The sequence below is a fragment of the Lichtheimia ornata genome (genome assembly GCF_029851405.1).
Source record: "Lichtheimia ornata isolate CBS 291.66 chromosome Unknown scaffold00111, whole genome shotgun sequence".
NCBI lineage: Eukaryota > Fungi > Mucoromycota > Mucoromycetes > Mucorales > Lichtheimiaceae > Lichtheimia > Lichtheimia ornata.
In genome coordinates this window covers 23,408-48,386 of record NW_026695431.1, presented here as the reverse complement: position 1 = coordinate 48,386, position 24,979 = coordinate 23,408, and the positions used below count along the sequence as shown (strand labels likewise).

General features: G+C 44.1%; 5 protein-coding genes across 5 annotated transcripts; 3 read left to right on the top strand and 2 right to left on the bottom strand.

Moving 5' to 3' along the window:
• Positions 1–3,233: 3,233 nt before the first annotated feature.
• O0I10_012097 (uncharacterized protein) lies at positions 3,234–5,129 on the top strand (the record flags this gene model as incomplete). The annotated part of the gene is made up of 4 exons (XM_058492044.1): positions 3,234–3,954; positions 4,021–4,128; positions 4,203–4,283; positions 4,348–5,129. 4 exons carry the CDS (start codon positions 3,234–3,236, stop codon positions 5,127–5,129), a joined length of 1,692 nt encoding a protein of 563 aa, XP_058337198.1.
• Positions 5,130–10,618: 5,489 nt separating this feature from the next.
• On the bottom strand, positions 10,619–11,155 carry O0I10_012096 (uncharacterized protein; the record flags this gene model as incomplete). The annotated part of the gene is made up of 4 exons (XM_058492043.1): positions 10,619–10,706; positions 10,770–10,873; positions 10,931–11,013; positions 11,107–11,155. The coding sequence occupies 4 exons, from the start codon at positions 11,153–11,155 to the stop codon at positions 10,619–10,621; spliced, it is 324 nt and encodes a 107-aa protein (XP_058337197.1).
• A 3,715-nt stretch (positions 11,156–14,870) lies between these two features.
• O0I10_012095 (uncharacterized protein) lies at positions 14,871–16,940 on the top strand (the record flags this gene model as incomplete). The annotated part of the gene is made up of 4 exons (XM_058492042.1): positions 14,871–15,759; positions 15,825–15,932; positions 16,007–16,084; positions 16,141–16,940. 4 exons carry the CDS (start codon positions 14,871–14,873, stop codon positions 16,938–16,940), a joined length of 1,875 nt encoding a protein of 624 aa, XP_058337196.1.
• A 5,798-nt stretch (positions 16,941–22,738) lies between these two features.
• O0I10_012094 (uncharacterized protein) lies at positions 22,739–23,257 on the bottom strand (the record flags this gene model as incomplete). Its single annotated transcript, XM_058492041.1, has 1 exon — positions 22,739–23,257. The coding sequence occupies one exon, from the start codon at positions 23,255–23,257 to the stop codon at positions 22,739–22,741; it is 519 nt and encodes a 172-aa protein (XP_058337195.1).
• A 245-nt stretch (positions 23,258–23,502) lies between these two features.
• On the top strand, positions 23,503–24,418 carry O0I10_012093 (uncharacterized protein; the record flags this gene model as incomplete). Its single annotated transcript, XM_058492040.1, has 2 exons — positions 23,503–23,975; positions 24,022–24,418. The coding sequence occupies 2 exons, from the start codon at positions 23,503–23,505 to the stop codon at positions 24,416–24,418; spliced, it is 870 nt and encodes a 289-aa protein (XP_058337194.1).
• Between the last annotated feature and the right edge of the window lie 561 nt (positions 24,419–24,979).

The following is a 24,979-nucleotide window of genomic DNA, read 5'->3' as shown; positions in this document are numbered from 1 at the left end:
AATAAGGATTGGCATTCAATATCATCAAAATCAAAAGAGCCAGAAAGAAAAGTACGTATATGATTGGCATCATCCAGGATGAATAGTGGATTCTCATTGTGGGATCGTACGTAGAAACAAAAGAAAAAAGAAGAAAAGAAGAAAAAAAGAACAAAAGTGGAACTTGCAAGAACTTTGCTAGGAGAACTTGGATCACGCTGGTATCGGTGTTTGACCACAAACGGCCTTACGTTGGCACAAGTGAAAGGATACACAAAAGCATATATCAGCTCTCCGTGATAATGGGTAAGTACATCCGGGTCATTTCTTTACCTAGCTATTGCTAACATCATCACTCATAGACCTTATCGCTATCCACATCGAAGCTGCTTTCAATCCAATGAGGGTGTATCAAATCAATGGCATTACATCCAATGAAGGGCATGAAGGAGCAATGAGGAGCACTTACAACTGAAGCAGGAATGAAGAATAACCTCTACGAAGCGATGGAAACACGCATACAGTGGAAAATGTGTATTGGCACGGGCATTGTAAGTATAAAGGGCGTGGGTGATCCTTTGCCAGCATGAATACTAATACCTCGGATATATGGTAGAAGGTACTGCATTTATGAACAACGCGGCGGAAAAAGACGGCCTGCTTGAAGTTCTCGTCAACGTATTATGGAGGCGTTGCTCTTTGGTGGTGAGAGCACTCGAAACTAGTGGTGGTCACCTATGCCTTGCCAGATCTCTAAATCAGTATACACTTGTAATAATAATGTTACTTGTAATAATATCATACATATATATATATAAGCTCATGCATAATAAAACATGCAGGATTTATTATAGTAGATCATACTTCCCTTTAGGTTTAGCATACATGTAAAGCATGAGAATCCAGTAGGCTGCAATGCTGGTCATCATGCAACATGTACGATTAACTTTGAAACCACGTGCATCCGAATAGAGAATAGCGATAACATGAGGTGGACTCGATTTGTATATACATCATCGATGTAGGTAATAAAATGACCTCTTTGAATCGGCACGATTCATCCGGGTACCTCTTTTACAATTACACGATGCACTTGTGTACTTGAAATTCGCGAAATTAAAAGACGCGATCTGCGGACAGAGTGGGTATCTGGCATGTGTGGTCCATAGTGAGGTGAGGCTCTTTTTGAAGCATCAACATGTATGTTTAAGGGTGTAAGGGGTATTGGGGGATTCATTGTCAATGGTATCATGATCCATGAATCACGGTGCCCAACCTCGTGTCCAACACAGATATCATGTACTGGCACTTCGTCACAAGTTTTATTTTGAAGGGTCACAAGACTATCCTAATACCACTAGCGAAACACCAATCGACATCAGCCACCTGTATCCCAATCCCAAACGCGCTTTGCGAGAATCGTCATGAGTTCATCCGGCATGTGCAAATTACAGATTGGGTGGAAGCATACGAAGCCTCAACCTTGGTGAAAAGGATATCTAAAAGAGCCCATCATGCTTGCTTACCTCATTAACTCAAGTAAACATGCGATACTACTTTCACCATACACGAGCAATCCAAGACATGCTTAGCACTTGAAGGGCCGATCAGGAATACAAGGAAGGCAACGGGAGGAAGGCGATTGTGGTGACTAAAAGTTGTCGTAGAGTATGCGAACATTCCCTGGTGACCCGAGTGCTGAAAGAATCACATGCAAGAAGTTCGACAGCATGCATGCTTCGAAAGTTGTCTTTTTATTGATGATGGTGATGATGGTGATGATGGTGATGATGGTGATGATGGTGATTGTGATGGGGTGAGCAGCTTGAACTAATTAACACTTTTTGTTTTCAATCGTTTCCAGCTTCATGTATTCCACGTAGCGATGCCTGTGTTTTGGCAAATATCCAGACGGACGTACTGTAGACCATTGACCGAATAGATGGCGTGGGTTGACATGCGAAGCTTCCTTTAGAATACCCGATCACCGATTAACAAGCCATGAAATGAGAATTCTTTATCATGTTCACCAACCGTAAAGACCTCCAGAGCCTATTTCGAAAACGCCACGCATTAGTACTTCAAGCACCAATTACGAATGTATACAAAGACATACCGTAAAAGGAGACCCATGAAAAGTGACGCGCCGTGCAACAAGATCATCCAATGCGATGAATGTAATTGCTTGCTGCAACGTCTTGTGGCACCTTTGACGGAGCACAAGCCGACGACTAATATGCCTTGTATTGTATCGATCCACCTTTCAATGGCGTGCTTGTTGCCATGCATCATATCCACGTTGTCAGGCACTGGGTACAAATCGATCCAATGACCACGATTATTGAGGATCCTGCTTTCATCCATTAATCATCATCCCATTACCCACTCGCGTACCTTGCTTTACACATACCATCTCCCAAAGTCGAGACGCCTTCTTACGCTCTGTCGTTGGATTGCCAACACGTGATCGAGTTGCGAGATAAAGGTTGCTACTGCCGATCATAAGAAAACACGCCCATATAGAATACCAACGAATCAATTTGCTACACACCTTCCAAGTCGTATTCGTTCACCGATCAACAGCGCACCCTTTGCCATTCATGAACAGATTCTCTTTTTCCATTCCTTCTGAAGGTTGCCATTGTCGCCATTGCTGAACCAGGAAAGCTGCAACAGACGCGCATATGATTATTATACACAGCGAAGAAAGGCAAGTGGGTTCTTACACTCTAACAACACGCTACTCACCTTCATACACGCTCTTTCTCATACATCGGTTGCTAATGAGGGCTTCCATGTTGAACCACCATTGCGGCATTAGGTCTGAATGGACAAGAAGCAGCAAGAAGAAGACGAGTAGACACACCTACAGGCACAGAAGTAAATTAGCCTCTGCCCTTCACACACGCTTACAATCAACAACACCACCTCTCATAACGCATTCATAAACGTATCCTTTATTATCATTATATGACAAGGGGCGGTGTTCAAAGGGTGCAAAGGCTATTGCTGTGGTATGGCTATAATTCAACTACACCTAACAATACTACCACACCCATACCCTTTCATAGCAAACCATATAAAGATAGTTTGGACATACCTGTTTACCCATTCCAACTGCAATTGAGAAGGATCATGACATTGGATTAGCCAAATGGGGTGAAATGGGGTGACGTCGTCTAGGTAATAAAATAGACGTTTCCAGCTCAACGAATTTCTTCCTCTTTCTTCCCAACTTTTTTTTAACTCGCGTCATGCCCTACTTTTGGCTTTTTGCTACTGTCGCTGCTTTCGCCTCTGGCCCTCTGTGCCCATTTGTCCTGCTCTTTGCCTGCATATTGCAGCTGCTTATCGCTTTCCCTGTTACCGTCGCCTCGTTATTTTGCTTGTTCATGTTTTACGTGTTCTTCCGTGATCCTCTTCTTGCTGTTTGGCGTTGCCTTGTCGACTTTTGGGTGTGGTGGTCGTCCGATTTGGATCCTCGTACGTTGAAAGCAATGCGTGACAATGACGAAGCCACCAAGTTCGTGATGGAAGCCCGTGCGTATTGGAAGGTGGTTGATCTCGCAGGTGCTCCTCTTTATGATGTTGTTGCTATTGAGGGCCCTGCTGCTGATGAGATCGTTTCTGCTCGTGGTGATGAGTCCGTTTTTGGTGTTGCTCCCGTTTTTGGTGATGTCTCGTTTGCTCCTGTTGTTGGTCGCTCTGGTGAGGATGTTTCTGCTCTTGGTGTTGCTTCTGCTTCTGCTTTTGTTGGTGTCGATGGTGTTCGTTCTTCTGGTGTCGATGGTGTTCGTGGCTCTGTTGTTGGTGATGGCGTTTCTTTTCCTGCTGCTGCTGCTACTGCTTACGATGACGTTGAGGCTCTTGGTGCTGGTGCTGCTGATGTTGGTCATGTGTTGGACGCTGTTCCTGGTGATGACGATGTTGCTGCTGCTTTCGGTGTTGGTGAAGGGGATGCCATGGACGAGCTCGGTAACTATACATCCACACGTTTACTTTCTTTAATTACACAAGATTCTAACAATGAATCCTATATAGCATTTCTTTTCCTCCACTTGAGTGTGGATGATCCTCTTGATGAGGATACGTACATGGCTCCCCCATTTGACTGGCGATACGTGGAACCGACCGATATGATGGAACTTGGTAAGTGTTACCTCAGTGTACATGAATTGGCATGCTGGATCATATACATACTCACATGGGATGATGTTTTTTAGACGATGATTTGCTCTCGTTCATGTCCGTTCATTTGGAAAACTCTCCTTTTTACCAAGATGATGACGATCCCATTATCATTGGTAAGTATGAAACTTGATTACCTTGTATATAACCATACATATCTAATATATCACTATTACCTAGATATGCCTTCTCCTCTTATTCCATCACGACCCGCAACACCACCTCCTTCACCTCCACCATCACCTACGCCAATTCATATGGAGGTTGATACCACATCTACTTCCCCTATTGTCACCGCTACCGCTCCCACCACAACCATCACCAATACCGCTACCACCACTACAACTATGCCCACTGACACTCCTGCCACCACAACCATCACCAACACCGACATCAATCCTATTACCACTCATCCCGCTACTGCTATTGCCACTTCTCCTCCTCCAAGCCCTCCGCTCAATTCAACTATGTCACTCATTTTCTCACGCATTCAACAACTCCGTACTCGCACAACACCTTCCTCTAATTCCGCAACGTCCTCTGCTACCGCTACTATGCCTACCACAAATGCCACCGTTTCCACTTCCTCTCGTTCTATCGTTAACAACAATATGCCACCTCCACCATCACGACCACGACGCATTACCCTTACTGTCACGCCACCTACATCATCATCAACATCTACCGCCACATCCACTCCTTCTTCTTCGATTGTGCGTCCCGATATGCCTCCTCCTCCTCCACGTCGACCACGAGCAACCGCAACACCTTCTTCTTCTTTCCGCTTATCATCATCCTCATCCTCATCCTCATCATCTGCGACCGCCACCACTTCTACACCTCGTGAATCCGCACAAACACAACAACAACAACAACCTACCACCACCACCACATCCGCAACACCAACCCCACCATTACCTTCCGATGTGCTAGAGGCACAAAAGGCCCTTGGCCTTGATTGAATCAGTTTTTGGGTGCCTTCTGGTAAGTGGAAAATGACTCTATATATTTATAAGTATTAATAATCTATATATACCCCCATGTATAGGGCGATGAGAGTGGTGGTCCTTTTCCTTGGGGACGTTTTCGGGTGATGGATGGGATACCCTGCAGTCCAGTCTCAAGCGTGGATGATTCTCAGGTACGTTCAGCTTCATGTGTGTTGAGTGAAAGGGTCGGCATGTAGGTCTCGCGGTGGGAGGATCTGGAGGGTCATCGATGACGCTACCTTGGGTGCTGTAAGAGCCAACGAGAAGTCCAATTGGTATCCATGATCCAGTTTGCTATGTACAAGACCTTGCATTCCTACGTCCTCTCATGATCTATTTGCTACGTTATCTACTGAGGTGCTTGATTTGGTCTTGTAAGGGTAAGTCAAAATACTGGTATTGTCTTTTGATCCAATTACTTACGTATGTCATTTTATGATGTGGGGGCCATCATGGTTATGGATACTGTGGTGTGTCCCTGCATAGTGCTACCACCTTTACATGTTGGATGGTCATGTTTTGGCACAAGCGGTAATCATCTATGATGTGGGTATCTGCAAAGGAACATCAAGACATGGTGGGCAAGGCATCATAGCCTGGGGATTGGAGAAGATTGGACGTCGTTGGATCCAGCGCTCTTGGTGCAGAGGATAAGACTTTGAAGGATCCGTGGGAGGGAAAGAGGCCTGCATGTTGATTCCTTTCGCTCTCCACATGGGCTTGGATGTGCCTGGGATGACATGCCGCGTCTTGTTTCTGGTTCTGTAGGGTATCCCTATGAACAGGCTATGGTCATGTGTTATGGTATGTATTGAGGCACAAATGGGTATGTCTTTTCAAAATGCTAATGGATGTCTCTCTTAACAATAGGCCTTGGGCCCTTTTGGGGCGATTGTTATGAGCAGCGGCTGCTGTCGCGGAGGACAGGAGTTCTCTTTTCTTTTTATTGGTATCGTCATCGATTTGGATCTTGGTGATATGGCGATTACCATGGGGCACACGCAAGGGTACTCTTTTCTTTTCATCGATATGGAGGCATCGTTGTCATGGCAACAAGGCGCAAGAGTTCTCTTTTCTTTTTACTGGTGCCATCGTCAAGCTGAACACATGGGTCGCCAAGGTTACAAGATTCAAGCTTTCACTCTCCAGTTGTTGGCACCGTTACAGATCAAGAGGCTATTGTTATGGCTTCCATGGACAAGGTGTCTTTTTTCAACAATACTGGATCGGTGCTATTACCAATTTGCACACATTTATCGTCATGGCTGCAAGACACACAACATTGCATTTCATCTTATTTGCGCTATTACCGATTTGGACACATTCATTGTCATGGCGACAGAGCAAAAGAGGTCTTTTTCATTCCACTGGCGTCGTTACCAATTTGACCACAGGATCATCAAGACGACAAGGCGCAAGAAATGGCTTTTCATTTTGTCGGCGGGACACATTTATTGTCCTGGCGACAGAGGAGAGGAGTTCTTTTCCCTTCTATTGGCGGCGTTACCTATTAGGGTCATTTACCATTGTTGTTCAAGGCACACAGGGGTCTCTTTCTTCAATCCACGGCATGCTGTCACTGAATTTGGGCATTTATTGTCATGGCAACAAGGCACAAGGGATTCGATCCTTTATTTCGATGAGGCGATTCGTTGCGATGCAGCTATTTTGTTTGATCCACGTGCATGGGATCTTGTGTGTTTCATTGATTGGTACCCCTCTTTGTCATACGATGCATGGCTATGGGATCAGGATGCAGATCAACACATGTTCCTTTTATGGGCATCATGGTGGCAACAGCAACCACATCATTATCCGGTGACAACCAAAATGAGGTTCATATCGTTTATTTGGCGGAATGCTACAACGTAAAGAGGATGTGGTCTATTGTATTCTAGAACCGACAAAGAATCACACGGATGGCAACGCAATGGCATTCAGGAAGGCGTTGACTTTGACCATGCCACGATTGTTATGGCTGCAATTGGGAAAATTCATACGCATGGCATCAAGAATGGATTATTACAGGAGATTTTTGGATACTGGTGGCATTTATCACTTGGGTTCGTTGGCAACGCACAACTATGACGATGGCTTTATGGCACTTAGGGGGAACCACGGCACACCTGCAGACCTCTCATTATGTTCACATGACATCCCATTGGCGGCATATGCATCAAAGTGATCTTTCAAGAAGGCCTTCTTGTTACAATTTGCCATCACCAAGATATTCCAATTCAATGGCATGAGGGACGGATCGCTATTGGCATCTTCAGAAGTCGTTATTGGCGGTGATCACGATTTCACAGCACACATGTGGTAGCGGACGGTGTGGACATATCATCCCCCGGTGGTGAAGCATGCCGAATTGGAACCAATGCACGTGCCATGCCTTGATATTTGATCATCAACACTCGATGTGGTCAAGAAGCCTATGAATTCATATACACATGGATGGTATGGCGTTGCAAGAGCATTCACAATATCAACCACGATTATTATCATCATTCAAATCTGGAACTTCTCCACAAAGCCATGCCGATCCAAAGATGCCTGGTGGTCTGTGGACCTTTTCCTATCATTGGAGGTTCATGCATGGTTACGCACAACATGACGAAGGCTCATATCGCATTATCAAATCAACATGGTCGACATTGCAGCCAAAGCCAAGAACAAACGAACCAAGGATCGACCATTCAAAACATACGTATATGCTTCCAAAAGCCCATCTATAACCATGACGCTTACTATATCATTACATAGAGGCAATCATGGAATGTCTGTACCATATCACAGCGGTTCTGGCGATCGATTCTGGATTTCCTATGCACAGCAATTGCAAGATTCCACATACATCAAAAAAATCAATCTATGGCTCTCTCATTATCTCTCTCTTTTACGCGCAAACACGTTCATCAATCATTTCAATCAAGCGCTCAATCAAACACAAACACAATCATCAAAGCAAGTATCACTGGAGGATTTAGATTATATACAAGGCTTATGTATTAACAATGGTATTATAGAACAAACATGCCGAGAAACAAACGTCAATGGCGTCAAGACCGGTCTGGAGGATATGTATCGCTTTGTCGTTCAGGGTCACAGGGCACCGTGCGTTCACCGATTAAGAGTCGCCTGGCCGTTGGGTGCCGTGCTGAATCTGCTCAACAATCTCGACCATCACTCAAATAAGGATTGGCATTCAATATCATCAAAATCAAGAGAGCCTGAAAGAAAAGTACGTACATGATTGGGATTGTCAAGGATGAGGAGTGGATTCTCATTGTGGGCTCGTACGTAGAAACAAAAGAAGAAAAGAAGAAAAAAGAACAAAAGTGGGACTTGCAAGAACTGTGCTAGGAGAACTTGGATTACGCTGGAATCGTTGTTTGACCACAAACGGCCTTACATTGTCACAAGTGAAACGATACTCAAAAGCATACACGCGCTCCACATGACAATCGGTAAGTACCTTCTAATCATTTCTTTATCATGCTATTGTTAATATCATCATCCATAGATTGATCACTATGCACATCAAAGCTGCTTTCAATCCAATGAGGGCGTATCAAGGCGGTGGCACAATATCCAATGAAGGACATGAAACAGCAAGGATGAAGGATGACTTCCATAAATCGCAAAGGGAACACCAGCATACAGTGGAAAATTTGTATTGGCAAGGACATTGTAGGTATGAAGGACGTGGGGTCTCCCTTATTTGCATGCATACTAACACCTGGAACATATGATAGTGCATGCTGCATTCAAGGATAACGATGGGGGGAAAATATGGCCGGCTTGCAGCTGTCGTCAACGTCTTACCAAAACACTGCTCTTTGGTGGTAGGAGCACCCATTGGCTAGTGGCGGTCATCAATGTCTTGCTAGATGTCTATATTAGTATACTACGTGTAATAATATCATACATACATATATAAGCTCATGCATAATAAAGCATGCCCAATTTATTATAATACATCATACTTTGCATTAGACTTACGCATATGTACGAAACATCAGCATTCAATCAGCAACAACACTGTTTATCACCCAACAGGCATAGTTAGTTTCTAACCCAGGTGCTGCATGATAGTGGATAGCAATGACGTGAGGTAGGCTCTATTTTGCTATATACCTGATCGATGCAAATAATACGGTGACATCCTTCTCAAATCAGCACAATTCCTCCAGATGTCTCTTTTAGTGCTACAGGCTGCCCTTGACTATTTGAAGTAAACGAAATGGAAAGACCAGGTTTGCGCATGCTGTGACGATTTGCTGTCTGTTGTCCATAGTGAGGTAAGGCTCTTTGACATCATCAATATGCATGCGTAATGGTGTATTCATCATTCAGGGATATTGCATAATTCGAGATCCATAGACCAATCATTGATGAGGTATGCACACACGTCGCTTCTCAAACACAGGTGTCAGGGCACTGGCACTATACCACAATCTTTATTTCTATGGACTACATTGCTATCCTAATACCGCTAGCGAAACGCTAATCCACATCGTCCACCATTATCCCAACCCAAACGCTCTTGGGCAAATTGGTGATGACTTTCTCCAGTATGGGAAACCTCCAAATTGAATGAATGTATACGAAGCCTCAACCTTGGTGAACAAAGAGATCGAAAAAGTTCATCATCAATGCTTACCTCAATAATCAAGTGATCACCGTCATACTGCTTTCACCAGATCCATATGTATACGAGAAATCATTCAAAGAAGGAATCGTTTAATACCATGGAGGCAAAGGGATGAAGGCACACAAACACTGGATCGTGCTGAAAAAATTGTCGGGAAGCATGGGTGCAGTTTCTGGTTATCCGAGTGCTGAAAGAATCACATGCAAAAAGTGAGACAGCATGTATGCATCGAAGGTTGACTTTTGATGATGATGTTGATGATGTTGATGATGAAAGATGAAGACGGTGGCGATGGTGATGGTGATGATGGTGATGATGATGGTGCTGATGGTGATGGTGATGGTGATGATGAAGATGGTGATGATGATAAGAACATTGAATCAACAACCACTCTTTTTGCAAGCATTTCCATCCTCATAAATTCCACGTACCGTTGCCTCGTTCGTGGCAGGTGTTAAAAGGGGGGTACCTGTACCCAGACCGGTGACAGAATAGATGACTTGTGTTGATACGCGAACCTTCCTTTAGAATATCCGGTCAGCGATGAACGTGCCATGAAATGAGAATCCTTTATCATCTTCACCAACCTCAAAGACCTATTACGGAAAAGCCGTGCATTAATAATTAAAGCACCTCTTGCAAGTGTAATTAAACACGTACCGTAATAGGAGACCAATTAAAAGTGTGCCCAAACATGCTGTGTATCACGATGATCCAATACAATGAATATGATCGCTTCCTGAGATGTCTTGTGGTACCGTTTGATGAAGATCAAGCGGATGACTAATATGTCTTGCATTGTAACGATTCACGTATCATGCTTGTTGCAACGCACAATATCCATGTTGCCAGGCACCAAATGCCAACGTATCCAATCGCCACGATTGTTGATGATCCTAGTACATCCGCTCATTAATCATAACCCTATGATCCACTCCAATACCTTGCTTTGCGCATACCATCTTCCAAAGTCAAAACATCCTCCCATGCTCTGTTGTTGCTTTGCCGGCACGTGATCCAGTCGCAGATAAAGGTTGCTGCTCATTGAGTACAAGAAACACGCCTATAGAGCACATCAATGAACACCTTTGCTGCACACGTTTCAAGTGGTCTTGCTTACCCCATCACCAGTTGCAACCTTTGTCCTTCGTGCACAGAATCTCTTTCCACATTTCTCTCTCAATCCTGAAATTGTCGACATTCCTGAAACAAGAAAGCTGTAAAAACACACGCCTGTCAGTATACACAACGAACAAAGGCAAGTCGGCTTTTACACTCTATTAACACGTTACGTACCTTCGTTGACACCCTTTTGCACATGTCGGTGACTAATGAGGGGCTCCATGTCGAAGCACGATCGCGTTGTTGTTGGGTCTGGGTAAGAAGCAGCAAGGAGAAGCTGAGTAAAGGAGGCACGCTTTTGACACACACCCATGAAAATTATTCACTGCCATTCACACATGCATGCAATTGACCCCGCTATCTCAGCCCACGCAACCAATCTCTCCATGGCAACCTGTATCACTATTGCTGCCTTTCAAAAAGATCATGAACAAATTGTAAGCTTTATTCACATAAGATACAAGGCATATAAACATGATCGCTATATAGAAGATAGGGCAAATTCTATCAAATATAGCAGAAAATGCCCATAATAGATGCTTTTGTATATAAGAAAAGCTTTATCAATAAAAGTAAACAACTACCTGCTGCAAACTGGTATGAGGCATCGTAACAATTGAATTGTCAGTGATAAAGCAAGATGGACCTACAGCCTTCAATGATCAATCTTTGCTTATTTCCACTCTATGCCATTAAGCAACGGATGCTGGCATTTTGTATGATTATCATCATCCACCAACCCAGCATGATTAGAATAACCAAGGCCAACGGAGGCAACAGCACCCAACAGCTATGAACGATTTCTCTGTGTACTGATAATGTCAGTGTCTGTGTACAAATAAAATCCATCAGCCATGGAGAATGCATAGCCCATCTTTTATCCAAGCAGCAATATCCATTCAAGAGGGTTGATTCAATCATTGAATGGCTCGCCTATTGCAGTTGCATGAGTGCGAAAGTTAATTCTATCCTAATGCGCATCATTCATTACCATTGCATCGCACCACAACATCAAACATATAAAATGGTCTGTTTCTTAATGCGTGGTTGGTAGCAAAGGCAATCATTTATTAGCTCCATCAACCTACACGATCAAGATCATATCCCTAATTATTCCAGTGGGCATTGAAAGGATCCATATTCAGATGCTGTGGCTTGAGTAATGCTCCCTCGGCATCTCGAGATCTTGGTTACCGATATTGGTATGAGACATTTCATTGTTCTTTATGGCACGCAATGTAATTAATTTATTCCGTACGGCGGATAAAAAAACCATTCAAGTCGCATATACGGTGTTTTGATACTATGGCCCTTGCGGTTTACAAGGAATGGATATTGAGAATCGCCCATCAAAATGGCCTCTTATAACCTCTCAGCTGGAATGCGAGCATTACGTTATGATGCGTCAGGAGCCTATGAGCCAATCTATCAGCCGCGATAGCAATGCTGCCGGTATCGTATACATTGTCCCATACGATCAATCATTATTGGCCCCGATAGCTGTTAAATAGCACGACAGTCCCTGACAAGAATAATATAGCGTTTGGTTGATCCCTTTGTAGCGCAATGGTAGCAATCACGGTAAAAGCGAGTGGTCAATTATATATGCTTTAGGATTACATCATGTGCATTTTATGATCTTTTTCAATTTGAATCATCTAACTTTTATTTTAAAGGGCTGGAAGGCTATCCTATTACAACTAGCAAGCGCTAACACGCTTCGCCCACCAGGATCGTAACACCAACAGCTCTTGCTATATCCATATTGCTTGCATTCAACGTCCATTGTCCGAGATCTCATAAATGCATGCCTGCTAATGTTGACTTCTTCCACCATGGATACCCCAACAGCTCACCATCAGATAAGCGTAGCTTGGTCGCCTAATGGAAATACACGCATGCTATTTGAATCCGTAAGCCAATACATGTCATAGTGAACGAATATATGTAGAAAAAGTACCCATCCGCAGCATGTGGCTCCATGATACAATAATGATGGATGTAACCGCTTGATTTGTTTTCTTGTGGTACCATTAACGTGATCCAACCCATCGCCATTGTGTGTTGCATCCTTACGATCGACATGTCATGCTTGATACCAGCATCCGATTCGTCCAAAAGGCCAAGTACAGTAAATCCAATGCTGTTGATTGAAGATGCTCCTGTTGATATCCATTAGGTATCATCCATTGATCCATTTCCATGCCTTGCTGTACTTTATACCTACCTTCTCTGGAATTTGAAGCACCTTTTATTGCTCTCGTCTTGCATTTCCTATCACGTGATCATGTCGCTCGATCAAGGTTGCTTGGTCATTGTAATAATGTCATCAAGATAGAATGCCAATGAATCCCTTTGCTGCCCACCTTTCACATGGTCCTGCTTTCCCTATCACCAGAGTATACGTTGGCACCCTTAAACAGAACCCCTGTTAGCGTACAATTCAAGGATCCGTACAATTCAAGGACACAAAATTGTACTAGTACAATTCAAGGACAGGCATTCTCATTACACAACAACATTACCCAAGTGCATGGATGAGTGCAACACCCACATACAACCATACACAGCCTTGGTTGCTGGTGTGGGTGCGTTATGACAAGCATTTCAAACATCCAAACCTGGTATGTGATTATGATTGCATCTGGTATTATTGTTTGTTGGTTTGATGTAAAAAAAGCTAAACAAGATGGCAGGCAAGATACTTGGGTAGAAGATTGGCCATATTGTTGGGGTACCAATTGGAATGTCCCATGAGTTGAAAAATGGCGTCCGTCACGTTCGCGCAATTTTATACAAGGTGCCCTCTGCACAAAGTGAATACCCTCGTTACAATGTTTCTAGTACCCATCTTTTTGTAAAACCATACTGAAGGCGTCTCGTTTATATACCTCAACAGAGATAAAAATCAACCTTTATTAAATAAAGATAGCCAATACAAGTACCATTATCCTTAGGACTCATTCAATAATAACATCGGTCTGCTTGCTTTATTGAAGAATACTAAAGACGATAGAATGGCGGGTACTCGATCACAGAGAGCTCTAAACTAATACTAGGCCCCGAATACGCTTGGTCGTTGCATAGATCCTTTATAACGGCCATGATCGTGAACGTCCTCAAATTGTACTAGGACAATTCAAGGACTCAAAATTGTACTAGGGCAATTTTGAATTGTACTAGGTCAACTTTGAATTGTACTAGATCAATTTTGAATTGCACTAGGACAATTTGGAATTGTACTAGTACAATTTTGTGTCCTTGAATTGTACGGATCCTCGAATTGTACGCCAACAACCCCTTCCACCATTCCTCCTGAACCTTGCCATTGTCGCCATTGCTGAACCAAGAAAGCTGTAACAGACAAGGATATGAGTATACACAACGAAGAAAGGCAAGTTCGCTCGTACACTCTACTACAACGCTACTTACCTTTATGAACACCTTTTCTCGCACATCGCTTGCTAATGAGGGTTTCCATGTCGAACCACGATTGCGGCGTTGGGTCTGAATGGGCAAGCAGCAGCAAGAAGTAGACGAGTGCGCACACACACGCACACATTGAAATTAGTCTCTGCCCTTCACACACGCATACAATAAACAATACCACCATTCATAACCCTTTTATAAACGTATCTTTTATTATCATCATATACAAGAAGCGGTGTTCAAGGGGGAGTAAAGCTATTGCTGCGTTATGGCTACCATACAACTACACCTAACAATACCACCACACCTATACCCTTTTATTAGCAAGTGATATAAAGATAGTTTAGACATACTTGTTTACCCATTCCAACTGCAATTGTGAAGGATCATGACATTGGATTAGTCAAATGGGGTGAAATGGGGTGACGTCGTCTTGGTAATAAAATAGACGTTTTCAGCGCAACGAATTTCTTCCTCTTTCTTCCCAACTTTTTTCTGCTACTTTGACAATGCTCTGCTTCGCGCTTTCTGCTATTGCTCTCTGCTTTTCTGAACCGGCTTTACGCCTAACGCTCTTGTTTGCTTGCCTTGTGCAGCTTTTTGGCTTCCCTGATACGGTGTTGCTTTCTCTCTGTCTCTTTGAAGACATGCTTTGGTGCTCTTTTGTTGGCTTCTTGAAGAAGTGGGTACCCATTGCCAAACCTCGTTCCAATGAACGTTTGCTTCAAGCAAAGGCCACGTTGAAACCCAAGCCGCCTGTTCGCCCACCCTTGTCTGGCCTTGTGGTTACTTGTATCTCTCGCTCTGGTGAAGTCCTCTCTGAACACGCTGTTCGCTTTTCGCCCTCTTATCGACCTCCTGTTGGTGTGTCATGTGTCCATGAGGGAAGCAAAGTTGTCTCTGGCTGTTGTTGTGGCGTTTTTCCCACTTTGTCCTCTGCTGTTGGTGTTGATGCTCTCTCTGCTCATGAAGAAGCTCACACTCGTCCTGCCGTTGCCGTTGCTCCTGCTCGTGCTGTTGACGTTGATGATGTTGCCTCCGCTGTTGATGATGGTGCTGTTCCTACTGGTGACGAAGGTGTTGGTCTCGATCGTGTTGGTGTTCCTCCTGTTGACGTTGGTGTTGATGACGTTCCTGGCTCTGGTGGTGATATTTCTGAGGATGATGGTGATTCCGTTTCTGCCGGTGTTGATGTTGGTGTTGTTGAAGACGTTGGTGTTGTTCTTGCTGCTGTTGACGATGCTGTTGTTGAAGACGTTGATGTTGGCGAAGAAGTTCCTGCTCTTGGTGGTGACGTTCCCGCTGGTGGTGTTGATGAAGATGTTCCTGCCGTTGCTGCTGTTGCTAACGACGTTGCTGCTGTTGATGTTGACGACGATGATGTGTTTGAGGAGCTCTGTTAGTATATCTTCAAAGAATTACTTCCTTAATTATACTTGACTCTAACAATGGCTCCTACGTAGCATTCCTTTTTACCCACTTGAGTGTGGATGATCCTTTTGACGAGGATACGCGCATGGCTCCTCCTTTCGATTGGCGATACATTGAACCAATTGATGATATGGAAGTTGGTAAGTGACGCCTTAAGGCACATGGATTGGCAAGCTGGTTTGCATATATACTCACATGGGATAATGGTTTTTAGATGACGATTTGCTTTCCGTCATGTCGATCAGTTTGGGCAACTCTCCTTTCTTTAATGACGAAGACCCTATTATGATCGGTAAGTGCGACCATCTTTTATATAAACATACAATCTAATATGCAGCTATTACATAGACATGCCTTCCCCCCAACTTCCATCACGACCCGCTACACCTCCTCCATCACCTCCGCCATCACCTACGCCAATCCCTATGGAGGTTGATATGCCAATCCTTTCTCCTATCATCACCACTGCCGCTGCCACAACAACCACTAATACCGCCACTACCACCACTACAATTATGCCTACGCCAACTATGCCCAACCTTATGCCTGATCCTATTCCTGTCATCACCACCGATACCACACGTACTACTACCAATTCCGCTACCACTATTGTTACCTCTCCTCCTCGTACTGTCCTTAATCCCACCATGGCGCTTATCCAATCACGAATCCAACGCATCCGCCAAACAGTCCTTACTACCGCAACACCTTCCTCAACTCCCGCAACAACTACTTCCGTTACTACTACGACCACCACTAATGCCGCTGCTACCACTTCCTCAAGTTCTCGTGTTAATGCCGATATGCCACCACCACCACCTCGACCACGACGCACCACCACCCTTACCGTTACGCCACGCACAACAACAACATCTACCGTCACCTCCACTCCTTCCTCCTCTGGTATTGTGCGACCAGATATGCCACCACCTCCTCCACGACCACCACGAGCAACCGCAACACCTTCTTCTTCTTCTCACCGTTTGTCATCCTCATCTTCGTCATCCAACACCGCCAATCCTTCACCACGTTCTGAATCCGCACAACAACAACAACAAACCCCTGTCACCACTACTTCCGCAACACCACCACCATCATTACCTACCGATGTGCGTGAAGCACAAGAGGCCCTTGGCCTCTTTGATTGAATGATTTTTGCGGGTGCCTTTTTGGTAAGTGAAAAATGTATGCTTTGTACTTTTGCGACAATTACTTATACATTCCTATTTGCTTATAGGGCAATGAGATTGGTGCTTCTTCTTGCTTGGAGCGTTTTCGGGTTATGGATGGGATACCCTGCAGTCCAGATTCAAGGCGTGGATCATTCTCAGGTACGTTCAGCTTCATGTGTGTTGAGTGAAAGGGTCGGCATGTAGGTCTCGTGGTGGGAGGATCTGGAGGGTCATCGATGACGCTACCTTGGGTGCTGTAAGAGCCAACGAGAAGTCCAATTGGTATCCATGATCCAGTATGCTATGTACAAGACCTTGCATTCCTACGTCCTCTCATGGTCTATTTGCTACATTACCCACTGAGGTGCTTGTTTTGGTCTTAAAAGGGTAAGTCAAAACAGTGATATTGTTTTATGACCCATTTACTTACTATTATTGCTTTATCTTGTGGGGGCCCATCATGGTTATTGATGCTGTGGTGTGTCCCTGCATAGTGACACCGCCTTTATATGTTGGATGATCATGTTTTGGCACAAGCGGTAATCATCTACGAAGTGGGTATCTGCAAACGAACATCAAGACATGGTGGGCAAGGCATCATAGCCTGGGGATTTGGAGAAGATTGGACGTCGTTGGATCCGGCGCTCTTGGTGCAGAGGATAAGGCTTTGAAGGATCGGTGGGTGGGAAAGAGGCCTGCATGTTGATTCCTTTCACTCTCCACATGGGGTTGGATGTGCCTGGGATGACATGCCATGTCCTTGTTTCTGGTTCTGTAGGGTATCCCTGTGAACAGGTTATGGTCACGTGTTGTGGTATGTATTGAATCACACATGGCGATGCCTTTCAAGATGCTAATGGATGTCTCTCTTAACAATAGGCCACGGGCCCTTTTGGGGCGATTGGTATCAGCAGCGGCTGTGGTCGCGGAGGACAGGAGTTCTCTTTTCTTTTTATTGGTGTCGTCACCGATCCGGATCTTGGGCATTTGGTGGATACCAATGGACACACGCAAGGGTTCTCTTTTCTTTTTATGGATGGTGCAATGATATGGAGGCATCGTTGTCATGGCAACAAGGCGCAAGAGCTCGCTTTTCTTTTTACTGGTGCTTAACCGAGCTGACTACATGGTCGTCATGATTACAAGTCTCAAGGTTTCTCTCGCTCCTTTCATTGGCATTGCTACATATCAAGACGCTATCACCATGGCTACAACGCAAAAGGTGTCTCTTTTCGAGAATACTGGATCGGTGCTATTGCCAAGTTGACCACATCTTTCGCCATGGCTACAGCGCAAGGACATTGCATTGCATGCATCTTATTCGCGTATTACCTATTTGGACACATTCATTGTCATGGCGACAGAGCAAAGGAGTTCCTTTTCATTCTACTGGCATCGTTACCAATTTCAACACATTTATCACCAAGGTGACAACACACAAGGAATTGCTTTTCATTTTGTTGGCGGGACACATTTATCGCCATGGCTACAGAGGAGACGAGATCTCTTCCCTTCTATTGGCGGCGTTACCTATTAGACCATTAATTGACTTGGTGGCGTCAATGAATTTGGGCATTTATTGTCATGGCAACAACACACAAGGGCTTCGTTTTCCGTATTCGATGAGGCGATTGGATGCGATACGGCTATCATCTTTGGTCCACGTGCATACGATCCAGCTTCTTTCAGTAGTTGGTTTTCCTCTCTATGATACACTACGTGGCTATGGGATCAAGATGTAGCTCAACACGTTTTCCTTTATTGACGTCATGGTGGCAACAGCAGCAAAACAATCATACGGTGACAACCAAAATCGGGTTCAGATCACTTAATTGGAGGAACACTGGACGGCAATGAGGAGGCAGCCTATTGTGCTCTATGTCATACAAAGTTTCAGGAGCACGGTGTTGCAATGGTAATGAGGAAGGCATTGACCTTGATCCCGCTACGATTGTTATGGCTGCAATTTGGAAGATTCATACGTATGGCATCAAGAATGGATTATTACAAAGCACTTTTGGACACTCGTGGCATTTATCACTTGGGTTGATTGGCAAGACACAACTATGATGATGGCATTATGACACTTGGCGGAACCAAGGCACAATTCCAAGCGTCTCTCTATGCTGACATGACATCCTATTGGCGGCATGTCCACCAAAAAGATCTTTCGCGATAGCTTTCCTGTTATAATTCGGCATCATCAAGATATTCCAATTCAATGGCATGAGGGGCGGATCGCTATTGGCATTTGCTGGAGTGGCTACTGGCGGTGGTCACGATTCACAGCACACATGTGGTAGCGGATGGCGAGGACATCTCATCTCGTGGTGGCTGGAGCATGCTATTGGTTGCTATGCTTTCAAAATGGGGGATGAATTGGAACCAATACCCATGCTATGGTTTTGTATTGGATCTTTCCATCATCTACACTCGATGTGATCAAGAAGGCTTTGAATTCATATATACATGAGTCATATGGCGTTGCAAGAGCATTCACAATATCAACTACGATTGTTATCATCATTCAAGTCTGGATCTTCTCCAAAAAGCCATATCAATCCAAAGATACCTTGTGGTCTGTGGACCTTTTCCAACCAATGGAGGCTCATGCATGGTTACGGACAACATGATCAAGACCCAAATCGTATTACGAAATCAACATGGTCAACATTGCAGCCAAAATCAAGAACAAACAAACCAAGGATCGACCATTCAAAACGTACGTATATGCTTCCAAAAGCCCAAGCATAACCATGACGCTTACCATGTCATTACATAGATGCAATCATGGAATGCCTGTACCATGTCACAGCGGTCCTGGCGATCGATTCTGGATTTCCTATGCAGAGCAATTGCAAGATTCCATATATATATATATATATATATATATATATATATATATGAAGACAAATCAATCTATGGCTCTCTCTCTCTCTCTATCTCTCTCTCGTACGCGCATACACGTTCATCAATCATTTCAATCAAGCGCTCAATCAATCGCAATCACAAATATCAAAGTGAGTATCATTGGGTGAATTGGTTGACATACAAGATCCATGTATTGACAATGGTGTTATAGAACAAACATGCCGAGAATCAAACGTCAATGGCATCAAGACCGGTCTGGAGGATATGTATCGCTTTGTCGTTCAGGGTCACAGGGCACCGTGCGTCCACCGATTAAGAGTCGCCTGGCCGTTGGGTGCCGTGCTGAATCTGCTCAACAATCTCGACCATCACTCAAATAAGGATTGGCATTCAATATCATCAAAATCAAGAGAGCTGGAAAGAAAAGTACGTATATGATTGGAATCATCACGGATGAGGAGTGGATACTCATTGTAGGCTCGTACGTAGAAACAAAAAGAAAAAAGAAGAAAAAGAACAAAAGTGGGACTTGCAAGAACTGTGCTAGGAGAACTTGGATCACGCTGGTATCGGTGTTTGACCACAAACGGCCTTACGTTGGCACAAGTGAAATGACGCTCAAAAGCATACACACGCTCTCCATGATAATGGGTAAGTACATGCTGGTCATTCTTTTACCCTGCCATTGCTAACATCAGCATTCTTAGATTCATCACCATGCACGTCAAGAAAAGATGCTTTCAATCTATGACCATTTATGAGCTCAATGATACAACATGGAATGGATGACCTCAAGGATCACTCACAACTGAAGCACGAATGAAGATACCTTCTATCAATGACCAAGTGATGGAGACAAGCATACAGTGGGAAATGTGTATTGGCAAGGACATTGTGAGTATGATGGATGCGGGACGTGCTATGCTAGCATGCATACTAATGCCTAGGTATATGATAGTGAATGCTGCGTTTAGGGCCAACGCCAAAGAAACTGATGGTGGTCTTACTTGCAGCTCTCATCAACGTATTATCGAGACATAGCTCTTTGGTGGTAGGAGCACTCCTTTGCTGGTGGTGGTTATCAATGCCTTGCTAGATGTCTAAATTAAGATACTACTTGTAACAATATCATGTATACATATGTAGGCTCATGCATAATAAAGCATGCTGGATTTATCATAGTAGATGATACCTTAAGTTAGGGGATGTCCTTAAATCACCCCTAGTTAGTGGCGACTTAGAAAAAATCTCCGATTATGCAGCCTCGACTTAGAAAATCGACTCTCTCAGCCAGCTCCTCCACCTCCAACAGCTTGTTCTTCTTTACAGCCCTCTTTATTCTTCTTGTACAACTACTCGGTTCACGCCTTCCACCACTTGTATACATTCGTAGCACCCTTCCGACTTCTCCATTGTCACCATTGACTCCATCTGGAACTCTCCATCTATCAGCATCGCCTGTCCTTGGCTGCTTTCTCGCCACCACAGCTCCTTTTCAGACGACACCTTTTACAGCACTCGATACACCCCACCGTGTCATACGCCTCTTCGCTACTGTTGCAATGCACTTTACAAACACATGCTCGTAGACCTCATTGGCTCCATCTTGCTCGCCGTCGTCAACGCCTTGCCACCAAAACCTCACACAGCGTACCAGCTTGGGTTAAGACGATAAACCAAATCGAGGTCATGGAAGGTTTCTTTGCAAGGTTGGTATCATGTTACATGAGAAAGTCGTTATTGGAGACATTATTGGATTGGTAAGTGTTGGATGACAGGGTGTAGCTTTGCACAAAGGTACTGTATTGGGGATAAAGGATGATGATACCATTGGGTTGCGTGGTGATCGCGTTTTGTTTTCTATTGCTCTTCTTTATCATCTAGCCCTGAAGCTATGTGGCGCTATGACTATATACAAGGACATGGATGGGATGGACTCCAGCCAATTTAGGGTGCATGATAGGATTAGAATAGTGTATGAGTGAATAAAATGGCTTTTGTTAAAAGTAAGCATGAAAGTACGCTACGTTCGTAAATGGTTTTCGTTGTACCAAGGATCCATTTCATTACAGTAAACCCAATAATAAGTTATGTGCTTCGAAATTTTAAACAGAGGATAAGCAACGAGATTAAGCATACGTCATTCAATGATAGAAAAACTGGAGGATACTTGGTTGAATGTTGTCAACATGGAGTACTCCTGGTTGAATTATGTCAACCAAGAGTACTCTCGGTTTGCGTTTGTCAAGCAGGAGTACTCCTGGTTTAAATTTGCCAACCAAGAGTACTCCTGATTTGCGTTTGTCAACCAAGAGTACTCCTCATTTGCGTTTGTCAACCGAGAGTACTCCTGGTTTGCGTTTGTCAACCAAGAGTACTCCTGGTTTAAATTCGCCAATCAAGAGTACTCTCGGTTTGCGTTTGTCAACCAGGAGTACTCCAAGTCGACTTATTTAAACCAAGTATCCTCCAACTTGAATTACTTCAACGATAATTGCCATTGCGTAGCATTATTAAACAAGGTATGCTTAATGCTGTGGCACATCCTCTGTTTGACATTATATATATGTTCATGCTTTATGATGGTCTTTCAATGGTTGAAAATGATTCCTTTTACCACAACAACCATTTATGAACGTAGCGTACTTTCATGCTTACTTTTAACAAAAGCCAATTTATTCAACCATACACCATTCTAATCCTGTCATGTACCGTAAATTGGCTGGAGCGCATCCCAATCATGTTCTTATACATAGCCACAGCGTCCCATAGCAGCCTTCAGTGATAAAGGAGAAAACACTCGAGTTGAAAAGAAAACGGGATCACCACGCATCATCATCTTCAATGGAACCATCTCCATCCCATATCCCCAATACAGTACCTTTGTGCATACCTTGTCCCTATCATCCAGCACCCACCAATCCAATGACATCTTCAATAAAGACTTCCTCATGTAACATGATACCAACCTTGCAAAGAAACCTTTTATGGCCTCGACTTGGGGTATGGCCTTGACGCAAGCTGGTATGCTGTGTGGGGCTCTCGTGCCAAGGCGTTTGCGGATGGCGAACAAGATGGAGCGAATGAGGTTGACGAGCATGTGTTCGTAAAGTGCATTGCAATAGTGGTGAAGAAGCGTATGACTCGTGGGTTGTGTCGAGTGTTGAAAAAGGTGTTGTTTGAGAAGGACATGTGGTGGCGAGAAAGCAGCCAAGGACAGGCGATGCTGATAGATGGAGAGTTCCAGATGGAGTGAATGGTGACAATGGAGAAGGCTGAAGGGTGCTACGAATGTATACAAGTGGTGGAAGGCGTGAACAGAGTAGTTGTACAAGAAGAATAAAGAGGGCTGTAAAGAAGAACAAGCTGTTGGAGGTGGAGGAGCTGGCTGAGAGAGTCGATTTTCTAAGTCGAGGCTGCATAATCGGAGATTTTTTCTAAGTCGCCACTAACTAGGGGTGATTTAAGGACGTCCTAAGTTAGGCATAACCGAATGTAGGAAAGATCAGCATTCAGTAGGCAGCAATGCTGCTCATGATCCAGCATGCATGATTAGCTTTTTAGTCCAGGTGCATCCTTATCGACAACATGGTGATGGTGACGGTGACTTAAGCAAAAGGATGGTGGAAAGAGGTTGTGCATGTAATTCCAAAAGCTCGATTCTGTCATGGTGAGTGACACATGGCCCTTACCTGCTATCCAAGATCTCTTGGAAGACTTTGGTGGTAGATCCATATTCACGACAAGAGATTTGTTGAAAGGGTTTAACCAAATTGCCGTGCATGGTTCATCGATTCCTAAGCTCACGATGGCCACACCTTGGGGAAAATTTTCCTACCGCGTTATGCCCTTTGGTGTAATCAATGGTCCTAGCTGCTTTTCACGTGCCATCTACATGGCTATGCAAGGCTATCTTAACGACTTTGTTGCAACGTACATCGATGACATTGTGATCTACTCATGGGATTTTGATGAGCATGTGGACCACTGTCGCAAGGTTCTGGAACGTTTACGTGCTGTACGCATGAAGATCAAGCCGTCAAAATGTTCATTCGCACAAGGAGAAGTTGAATTTTTGGGCTTTTTGGTATCAGCAAGAAGTGTGCGTCCAAACCCAAAGAAGGCGGAAAAGATGTTGAAGTTCCCAAAAACCTCAAAATCGCACTGATGTACGGGCATTCGTTAGCTTGGCAGGTTTTCATCGGGATCATGCCGATGGTTTTGGTGAGCTCGTTGCTCTTTTGAATGAATTGTTAAAAAAGAATAAGTCGTTTGTATGGGAAGATAATCAAGAACGATCTTTTGGTACATTGAAGGAAGCGTTGTCAAATTTCGCTATGCTCAAGTACCCCAATCCTGCTGAGGTGTATCGTTTATATGCGGATGCTTCGGAAGTTGGTATAGGAACGGTGTTTACCCAATGTGATCAAGATGTTGAAGCGAGGAGACCCATACGCTTTCTATCCCGGAAATTGAAGCTATCTGATACCTTCTTACCAAGACGGATGCCAATCAAAGATTACGACGTTGGGTTATGGCGGTTCAAGAGTTCAAGTTTCATGTTCATCATTTACCTGGGATAAGCAACATCGGCGCTGACGTTATGTCTCGTTACGCACCTTTTGATGTATTAATCTCGGATCAAGATGATGTACTTAACATGTATCCTGCATGGCTTGATGATGCGAACATTCTTCTCTGTATGGTGCGGGTCTTACGCCTGTGGTCAAGTACTTGTTGTCTAGAGATCAAACAGTGGATGAACAAGTCAAGTATCGATCTCGTTTGTATGCATAGAATGGTAGTAAACTTTATCGGCGTACGAAACAAGGGCCGCTTTTCGTGCCTGTATTGGACCCAAGGGAAGGAATTATCGAGGGGGCACATGAGTATGCGGGCCATTACGGGCCAAGATCTATCGTGAATATTGGTGGCCAAAGTGTTATGAGGATGTAGAACACCATGTACGTTCTTGCCACGCATGGCAAATTTTCGGATCAAACCCTCTAAAGGAAAGGTCGTTAAAGAAGCAAGTTGATATGAATGGTCTTTTGCAGATGATCGGTATGGATTTTGTAGGGCCGTTTGACGTTGCATGTCTAAGTGGTAACAAGTACCTCATTATGGCCGTGGAATACTACACG